At 35.5% G+C, this 10,649-nt stretch overlaps 2 protein-coding genes across 2 annotated transcripts; one reads left to right on the top strand and one right to left on the bottom strand.

The window, feature by feature from the left end:
- Positions 1-26: 26 nt before the first annotated feature.
- On the top strand, positions 27-4,230 carry LOC115981282. Its single transcript, XM_031103442.1, has 4 exons — positions 27-187; positions 1,152-2,386; positions 2,486-3,904; positions 4,003-4,230. The coding sequence occupies exons 1-3, from the start codon at positions 181-183 to the stop codon at positions 3,902-3,904; spliced, it is 2,661 nt and encodes an 886-aa protein (XP_030959302.1). The 5' UTR covers positions 27-180; the 3' UTR covers positions 4,003-4,230.
- Positions 4,231-7,605: 3,375 nt separating this feature from the next.
- Positions 7,606-10,101, bottom strand: LOC115982861 (N-acylneuraminate-9-phosphatase-like). Its single transcript, XM_031105596.1, has 5 exons — positions 9,952-10,101; positions 9,696-9,857; positions 9,226-9,399; positions 7,913-8,201; positions 7,606-7,693 (listed from the first exon to the last, which is right to left on the bottom strand). Exons 1-4 carry the CDS (start codon positions 10,084-10,086, stop codon positions 8,187-8,189), a joined length of 486 nt encoding a protein of 161 aa, XP_030961456.1. The 5' UTR covers positions 10,087-10,101; the 3' UTR covers positions 7,606-7,693; positions 7,913-8,186.
- Between the last annotated feature and the right edge of the window lie 548 nt (positions 10,102-10,649).

The raw sequence follows: 10,649 nt of genomic DNA, 5'->3' as shown, positions 1-10,649 counted from the left end.
CTAAACACAACTCTCTCACATGAAGAACAACTTGCCTCAACAACTCTCACCTTCAGCAACTTCAATCACAGAACCTCTCTTAAGAACTCTCACAGAGACTCAAACTCTCATACATATTTAGCAGCAAAACATTGCTCCTCTCACTCTCATACAATCTCAGCAGTACATTTGCACATCATTATGTCAAGTAAGGGTCTCCTCACTCTCTAATTAGTTGTTTAGTGTATATAGCTGCTTTAAAAAGTGTTGCTTGCATTGTTTTAGTGTATATGCCATTTCCTAATAAAATATTTGTTTGTATTAGGCAAATATATTTGTTTCCTGATAAGATATTTGTTTGTATTAAAATATGTATATTTGTTTCCTTATAAAAAATACGTATATATATTTATATTTATATTTATACAACTATATAATTAAATATTTATATAAATATATTTATATTTAGCCTATTTATACAACTATATAATTAAATATTTATATAAATATAATTATATTTTTATATTTATACAACTATATATATAAATACTTATATAAATATATTTATATAAATATATAAATATTTAATTATATAGTTGTATAAATAGGCTAAATATAAATATATTTATATAAATATTTAATTATATAGTTGTATAAATAGGCTAAATATATAAATATATTTATATTTATATATTAAATTAGATGATATGTCTAATTTGATTGATCATGATTATATTCACATTAGTGTTTTTTTTTTTTCTTTTTTTGTCTGATGAACCCTGCTCTATGTTATTTCATCAATAGTAGTGTAATAGGGTATGGCATTAATTTAAAATGACTTGAATGATGATGTTACATAATTGCACTCATTCATTTGCACATCCTCATGACTTTTGTTGTTTGGTTTGATATTTTTATTTATATTTTTGTTAGAGCTGAGTTTCAATTTTGTAATGGGGGTGAGTTTTGTCTTCAGTTTTTTTATTTGTTTGAGTATGAAATTATAATGATTGAGTGTGTTTGTATGTGATGTGGGGTGAGTATATGCAATTGTTACACTTTTAGAAGTTGTGATTCTTGTACTTTGAGTAGATAGAAAAGTTTTTGTAATTGATGTGAAATGAAAGAGATCAAATATGTCACTAACATAAATTTAGTTGGCTCTCTAATAGGTGCACAATCTTTGAAGAATATTGACATAAATGTATACTTCGGTGGACACCTTTACAATCCTGAAGGGATTGACGGATTCCCATTTAGAGGGGAGGGTATCGAATGCTACTACATGATGTTACGTCGTAAGTTGAAGACGTTGACTGATTTGAAGAGGAAAATAATGGACGAATTGAAATTGAACCCTGCTTGGTATGACATCAAGATTATTTATCGTTGCCCACAAGAAGTTCTTCATGAACGGATAAATTATGGGTATATGGCGATTAAAGAAGATAAACATGTAAAGATGATGTTTAGTAGGATCCAGAAAATGCCCCAAGTAAATGCTGCTGAGTTGTATGTAAGTTTGGAGGCGAGTGTAGACAACAGTACTGAGGTGGTGCAAGAAACATCTACGGCTTTACAATTTACAACCCTAGATGATGGATGCACTACAATGGGAGGTTATACGCTCTCATCTCAAGATTATGTTGCGAATACTGGTGGAACCCTCTACTCTCAAGAGACACATTTAGAGGAGGAAGACGAAGACGAAGACGAAGACGAAGATCATGCTGTGAATGATGGTGAAAATAATGATGATATGGATCAGTACGAAGAGAGGATTGAGCGAGGTGACTTTGAGAACGATGTGGATGAGCATGAAGTCGTTCCTAATTTTGAAGAGGAAAATATGGAGTACCATGATGAAGGTGATGCAGATGATGATGATATTGGTGTCCAGCATGATACAGATACGACCACTGGCTACAGACCTCCTGCGGACTCATTCTACGCAAATACTTGGGAAAATATGGTTGATCCTTCACGTCTTCAGATACCATATCTTTGTACTTGGCAAGATGGGATGCATTTTTGTAAAGGGTTGACTTTTGCAAATAAAGCTGCGGTGAAGCGTGCATTGATAATATACGCAGCAAAGGATAATAGAAATTTCTCCATCCAAAGGTCGAGCACAACTGAATTGTGCGCCGCATGCATTGACGACAATTGCAAGTGGTACGTTGGGGCATACATGAAGCCTAAATTCAATGGTCTGTGGATGGTCACGTCTTATGTGGGTCCACACAGTTGTATACCCTTTGGGCTGCGAAGAGATGGTAGAATGATGGATTCTAATTTTGTTGCATCAGAAATTGTGGGAAGATTGCGAAAAAAGCACACTGCTACTGTTGATGAGCTTTGGGAGATCATCCGTATTAAGTATGATCATGAGCTTTCTTACTATAAAGTATGGGACGCAAAACAAAAGGCAATTGCTAAGATTTTTGGGGATTGGGAGGAGTCTTACCAAAGGTTGCGAAAGTTGTTGTTGGCATACTTGGATCAGGATTCGGGTACCCAGTATAGCTATCACACCATACCTAAGCCATTAGAAGGTACTACGTTACTGCGCTATGTATATTGGGCATTCGCTCCATGCATTGCTGCATTCCAGTATTGCAGGCCAGTGATCAGTATTGATGGAACTCATTTATATGGTAAATACAAAGGGGTATTGATGATTGCAATGGCAACCGATGCTAATCAAAAGGTTTTGCCTATCGCCTTTGCTGTTGTGGACAAGGAGTCAGGGGCTAGTTGGGGGTGGTTTTTAGAGTGTTTCAGGACTTCGATAGAGCGTGTTATTGAAAATAAGGACATTTGCATTATTTCTGACCGACATAAAGGTATCAAATGCGCCATTCGAGAGTGGCCTAGAGGGCAAGACAGAAGAGAACGGGTATATCATCGATATTGCCTTCGACATGTTGCTAGCAACTTCAACACACATTTTAATAACCCGACTCTAAAGGCATTGGCCTTGAAAGCTGGATATGCGACTCATGATGCTAAATTTGTGTCCATAATGCAAACCATTAAGGAGGCCGAGATTAATTTACTGAGGGGTGTAGACCCTACTGATCGCCGGATTATACGTTATATGCCATACACATATCTAATGAGTGAGGATGTAGACAAATGGACCCAGTCACATGATGGTGGAAGACGTTACGGGGCAATGACAACCAATATCTCTGAGTGCTTTAATGGGGTTCTTAAAGGTGCCCGCGGTTTGCCCATTGCTGCAATGGTTGAGTTCACTTATTTTAAACTTGTTGCATATTTCCACGATCGACATAAACAAATTACTTCTGATCTCTCTCGAGGTAAGGTGTGGAGTGATTATGCAATGGAGATCTATAACAAAAATGAGCAGAAAATTGCAGGACACACTCTGAGGAATTATAATCATGCAGAGGGTATATATCAAGTGGTTACCCCGTATAACGACCATAGAGCTGGAGGGGGAAATCACAGTCATGATGTGCGCATATTTGATAGAACCTGTGGTTGTGGAAAGTGGCAAAACTTGAAGATCCCTTGTTCGCATGCAATTAAAGTTCTTAAAGCTCTGCATCTCGATGCGCCCAGCTATATTGACCCATGTTACAGTCTGAACAACGCCATTCTCACATATTCACATAATTTTGTGGTGCCAAAGTCAGAGTCATTATGGAGAGACGTTCGCGGACCACGGTGGGTGCCTGACCCACGATTGTTGCGGGCCAAAGGTCGTCCTACGATGTCAAGAATAAGGAATGAAATGGATGGGGTACGGCGAGAACGGGGAAGCCGGAGGGAAGATCCGGAGTTGAGGGAGATTCAACCGAGGCAACGATGTACAGTGTGTCATCAAGAGGGGCATAACCGTAGATGTTGTCCCAATTCCCATGGGGCTTCGACAAGTGGTAGTGCTATGAACTAGGCAAGTGCCGTCACTGTTTTTATATAATATACTCAGAATGTCATTTGGTTTTTGTTCTTTGCATTTGGAAACTAATAACCGTATTTCATGTTTGTCAGGCAAGCGGAGACTTTATTTTCGTAAGTGACATTGTACGTGGGACTTGTCGTTATCTTCTGTATGGACAAGCTAGGTGATTATGTAGAGTATGTTGTATCAGTATGGACAAGTGTTAGGTGACTATGTATAATATGTTATATCCGCTAGGCGAATATGTAGACTATGTTGTATTAACTTAGTTGTTATTTTGTTTATTGTTGTAAATTACGAATAATTGAACTCTTTGCTATCCATTTTACTCGTTACATTAGTTGCGTGATGCAGCTTTTTCCTATAATACGAACAATGATATTACTTTGGCAAGTTCAACCACAAGGCCCTTCTAGTATTGAACTGCCATTGTGTGCTAAGACTTTTGTCCAACAATCATTTTATTGAATAGTTACTGTTTTAATTTGGTTGTAAAACTTTAATGTATGCTCCCTTCGCCTATCATACGTATGTAGTTGTTTGATGTGTTCTGGACCCTGGAAAATTTGCTGCAGGGGAGAAAACTAATTCTGGTCCATGCACCTGTGGCAAAAAAAAAAAAAAATCCCAGTAGAACTCAAGTATCTAAGACTCGATTTCTATTTATGGAAACCGAGTATAAAATACTCGAGTTCTATTGGGATTTTTTTTTCCTTTTTCTTTTTACCCCAATTTGAGAACTAAAAAACGTAATTCAATGTGGTAAATAATTCTGGTCACCTGCGGCCAAAAAAGAAAAAAAAAAAATTCCCAGTGGAACTCGACTATGTTATACTCGGTTTCCATAAATGGAAATCGAGTCTAAAATACTCGAGTTCTACTGGGATTTGTTTTTTCCTTTTTTTTTTTACCCCAATTTGAGAACTAAAAAACGTAATTAATGTGATAAATAATTCTGGTGACCTGCGGCCAAAAAAGAAAAAAAAAATTCCCAGTGGAACTCGAGTATCTTATACTCGGTTTCCATAAATGGAAATCGAGTCTTAAATACTCGAGTTCTACTGGGATTTTTTTTTTCCTTTTTTTTTTTACCCCAATTTAAGAACTAAAAAACGTAATTAATGTGATAAATAATTCTGGTGACCTGCGGCCAAAAAAGAAAAAAAAAATTCCCAGTGGAACTCGAGTATCTTATACTCGATTTCCATAAATGGAAATCGAGTCTTAGAGACTCGGTTTCCATAAATGGAAACCGAGTATAAAATACTCGAGTTCTACTGGGATTTTTTTTCCCCTTTTTTTCCATTCTGGTGGAAAAAGGGGAAAAAAATTCCCAGTGGAACTCGAGTATCTATACTCGGTTTCCATAAATGGAAATCGAGTCTTAGAGACTCGATTTCCATTTATGGAAACCGAGTATAAAATACTCAAGTTCTACTGGGATTTTTTTTTCCCCTTTTTTTTTTTACCCCAATTTGAGAACTAAAAAACGTAATTAATGTGATAAATAATTCTGGTGACCTGCGGCCAAAAAAGAAAAAAAAAAAAAATTCCCAGTGGAACTCGAGTATCTTATACTCGGTTTCTATAAATAGAAATCGAGTCTTAGAGACTCGATTTCTATTTATGGAAATCGAGCCTCTAAGACTCGATTCCCATTTATGGTAACCCATTAAACTAGAGTTCTACTAGGATTTTTTTTTCAATTTTTTTTTATTACCATTGAGAACTAATTTCAGGTAATTTTTTACTAAACCACCAACATCGAAGAGTAAAATTACCTTGTAAATCCAAAAATATAACTGAAATGAACAAAATAAAATTATACAATCTGGTTTTTTAGTTTTCAACTGCCAACATCTAACTAACCCAACCTTGTAAATCCAAAAAAAAAAGAAAAAAAAGAAAAAGAAAAGAAAATCAACATCTCGTTATGGAATTAACAAGACTATACTTATCATTCTATCCAAATCCATCCAAAAGAGTTGAGATTGTTTAAATTGAATAAAATACTGGCAATCTTTACAAGAATGAAAGCCTATTTTGACATGCTTGCCAAATACTTACAATAAGAGATGAATCTGTTTAAATAGTTGAGGTCACAATAAAGAAAAGTACCAAAAACTAAACAACCCAAGCTGCATAATGAAAACACACACGATACATTTATTTTATTTGATGCTTCAAATCCATCTAGCTGGTTGAGAAGCTCCAGCATAGTCCGCTGCACTTCACTGTCACCATTGCCACTACCAGTTTAAATGCAGAAAGTAAAAGGGTACACGAGGCAAACCTCCTTTATCTCTTTAATTTGCTGGTCAAGACCGCCAATCATGTCATATGTGGAATCTGGAACCTTTTCAACTTTCAATGCCATGAACCAATGGATCAACTTTGCTTTGCAAGATTAAATGAAGCACATAACTGTCATTACGGAGAGCAACTCTTGTTGATGGAGTTATCTTGGTGATATCGATATTTTTATCAATGTCAACAACATATTTCCGTTCAAGATGAACCTGGGAAACAAGATGAAACATTAGATAAAAATGTATTCAAACTGTTTTCAAACCATCTCTTATTAACAAAAAGGCACTCCTAAGGCACTCCTTGTGCATGTAATAGTCTATTCCCTTGCTAAAATATCATTACGTTTCAAAAAAATAAATAATTAAGGCACAGCTGCAAATTTACAATAATTAAACACATATTACATAAAAATGTATCACAAAAGAATATTTAACAAAATAAACAGAGATGCCAGTGGTATTTAAAAAACTTCAACAAAGTGTAGGCACCCCCATGTGCTTCATAATCCATACAAAGAACAGAGCTGTTGGCTGTGTGTGAAGAACAAAGCCACGGATCAATTATATTCAGGGTGGTGGAGTGAAACAAAACATTAACATGGAGACACACTACTTCCATAGCTTCCGCAATGACATGTTTTTCTCAGTCTCCTTCTTCATTACCTTTGCCACTACCATCTCAAAATCTTCTTGTGTTACATCAACCCTCCTCTCCCACAGAGCAAACATCCCAGATTCTGTGCACATAGCCTGCAACAAAAAAAAAACGAAAAAAATCTGTGACAATATGATTATGCACAGAGAAAACACACAATCTTTCACTTCTGAAGACTTTAATAGCCCAGTGCAATAGGTCGTTATGGAATTAACAAGACTATACTTATCATTCTATCCAAATCCATCGAAAAGAGTTGAGATTGTTTAAATTCAATAAAATACTGGCAATCTTTACAAGAATGAAGCCTATTTTTGACATGCCAAATACCCCCATCCCAAATAATCATCACAGCAATCATTGCAGTACTAGCAAATCAGCATAGCACCCACTTCAGTCAGATTTCCATGATTAGTTAACAACTACTTTGCGTCAATACTTCTAAATGTTTCTTACCAGGCAATGATATGGAATTTCTTTAGATACTTCCATCACATCAGATGCTTCATAAATAATCATGAACTTCGAAAATACTTTAAGGAAAGTAATGGGATAAGCATCAGGTACACCATGATTGGTAGGATCCAAGGAAACTGATGAAAAGGCTGATGAGGTTCAAAAGTGAGATATTATGGATTGTTGGACTCCAGAAAATCATTACCGATGGTCTAAACCCAACATGTTTAACACTCAGATTCAGTCCATCCGTAGTGATTTTCTGGCGTCCAACAATCCAAAATATCCCACTTTAGGACCTCATCAGCCTTTTCATCAAGCAGCGTAGTGACTCAAGCAGCGTATGACGCTTCATGACAACTGTAATACAATGAATAAAGTCAAAAATCATACAAAGTGAAACCCAATATAACTAACTACAAACAAATGGTAGAAACCTAGTAAAAAATTAGTTCATACCCATTCAAATAAATAATGCAAAGCATTTACGTAGACAAAAAGGCTCATATTATCATTTGTTATCATAATAACACCACTAGTATTTGGTTTTCTATCTACAGAAGGGGGATTTGAAATTACATGAATTTGGTTTAGCATTTACAGCAGAAGCAACTGGTTTTCCAGGTCTATCTTCCAGTCCAATAGTTTTTACACGTTTAGCAGTAGAACCAAAACATGTATTTTTTGTCAGCGGATGACACTTAGAAGTGACATTCTGAGCTACAGCAATAGTCCTGCCTTGTTTTGGTGCCAGGTATGAAATTGATGGCTTCCTCAGCTGGAAGAAACTTTACGTTTGCCTTTTCAATGGCTTTTTGCACTTCAGGATGAACTTGCATGCCTTTGTCTCTGTTCAATATGCTAGGTCCTGAAGAACATAGAGCATTAGATTGGACATTTCCTTGATTGACCATGGTACAGGAGTTTAACATTGGATTCTTAAGCATCTAATTTGGATGGGCTTCTTTTCATCTTGAAACTTAGTCATCAAATTTTAAAGTTACAGCTGTACTTTAACACAATAAACAAAATCGCTCATCCAAACACAAACATATTATTCTTTGAACCAGATCAGGTGAAACCATGCTACTAATTGATTAGCATTCTTCAAAAACCACAGGCTTCGAACTTTCTTGGGAAGAGTTTTCATGGAATATTCTAAAGGCAAACGAAAAATTATGAATATTGTTTTTTCAATAACAGAAGACTCCAAACATGAATGAATTATATATACAGATGGCAAGAAGAAGGAAAAATTGCATTATAACAACCATCTAGTGGCATTCTTAATTGAAGTACACCAAGCAGTCTACTCTCCCCTGTGCTGAGACTAATCATATATACTGATTGCAGGGAAAAAAAAGAATTCTACTTAAGAAACCTTGTTCTTAATAAAGTCATATAAACAATCAACTATGTTCTCAAGACAAAACACTAGTGTTTGCTGCCATTATTCTTACATAAGTGTTTTTTTTTTTTCTTATTCGTTTTTAAATACGCCATAACCATATATTTATGTATTTGAGTTAGATTTGGATTTGGCTACAGTAATTGGATTTAAGTCAAATCATCTTTGAAATGTAAGTGAGAGGGAGTGTATATGGTACTTTGCTGTAACTTTATTCAGCGTTATTTACTAATGCTGAGGTTATTAAGATCTTTTTTTTGATAAGTAAATTAACATCCTCACACACACACACACACTGACACACAGCTCTTTACTTCAAAAGACAGTTGCAAGAATCATTAAAAGAAGTAGCTAGAAGAATATGAACCAGAGATATAACCACTATGTTCTCTTCCTGAAATATACCGAAACTTAAAAAATTACATGGAAAAAACACTCATCCAAGTAATTCCCAGGAAAATAAGAGATGCAAATGACAACCTACCTCCTTAAAAGAGTGAACTTCACTTCCCCAAAGCCAAGCATCACAGCCTGCATCTGTAGCACCCCATATATCATTCCTACGGTCATCCCCTACATGTACAGCATCCTCGGGCTTTACTCCCAATAAATCACAAGCTTTTAGAAATATTGTTGGATTTGGCTTCTCTGCTTCAACCTGTTTAAGGGAGAGAGAATCATAGTCAAGACCATAGATAGTAGAGGAAAACAAATTGTTCATAAGAAAAGTGCACCATTAGATTGCTAATACAATTATGATATATGTATGACATTATTTCTTGAAGTTTAAATGACTTCATTGAATGTAATATGGATCAGTGTACATATGCATGTGTATACATATCAGAAAGATAAACCTCATACACATGCCGCTAGCCATCCCATTGTGTGTATGAAAGGGGGTAATAAAAAAAAAAAAAAAACTATATATAATGAAGAAATCAATGGACATACTTCAGCTGAAACTGCCACAGCATCAAACCAATGGTCACAGTTTAGAGATCGCATTAAAGGTCTTAACCGAGTGTCAAAATTTGACACAACACCCAACTTCACGCCTGCTTTCCTAAGAGCTTTAAATACATTCTCAGCATCAGGATCACAGAGGTGCCAAGCCTATGGAAAGAAAAATTGGAGAAAGAATTATAACTACATAAGTTTAAAACTCAAAGCATGCAATTTATAAAAGCTAATTTAGAAATGACCCAACCTTGTTAGTGCTATAGTAGTTGTAAAGTTCTTCAAAGTACTGGGAATCTGAACAGCCAGTGGAGTAACTGACTATATATTGCCAGAAAGGCCTTGCATCATTGACATATCTGCAATTGAAGAAAAACAAAAACATTATTGATTAAGATAAGAGATCCTCAACAAACATGACAGAAAAATTGCTACCTTTTGCAGTTCTGGTAATGGGAATGTGAAGAATATCATTCTTAATAATGTTCAATTTTAATTATTTACAAGCTAAGGGCTTAAGAAATGAAAACAGGTAGAAGTGTGTCCATTGCCACTGTTTAAGAACCTGAAAACATGGCACGTAGGAAACAGACTTTACATTGGACCCTTTAAAGATAATAAGCAAGAAAATAGGGTGACCTTAACAAGGTCACAAAATCTAGATTAGACTAATGTAGTTATGTTTCCCAATTCGCCTTAGACTAATGTAAATGACTCTGCTGTTTTTGTTATTTTTGTTGCCGGAAGATTAGGCTTTGCAAAATCTGGAGCTAGGAGTTTAGCCTTTGTAGATGATAACAGTTTTGAGTATGATGATATTATTGTATATAAGGGCCAATTCTACAAAAAGACAATCAAATCAAAAAGACAATCAAATGATACCCTTTGGCAGAACTACATGGTCCAAATAAAAGTAGCAATGAACAGGGAAACAAGGCAAGTTACGAA

Source organism: Quercus lobata, chromosome 3 (genome assembly GCF_001633185.2).
Source record: "Quercus lobata isolate SW786 chromosome 3, ValleyOak3.0 Primary Assembly, whole genome shotgun sequence".
In the NCBI taxonomy this organism is placed as follows: Eukaryota; Viridiplantae; Streptophyta; class Magnoliopsida; order Fagales; family Fagaceae; genus Quercus; species Quercus lobata.
The sequence above is the reverse complement of the archived record's forward strand: the minus strand, read 5'-3'. Positions and strand labels throughout refer to the sequence as shown.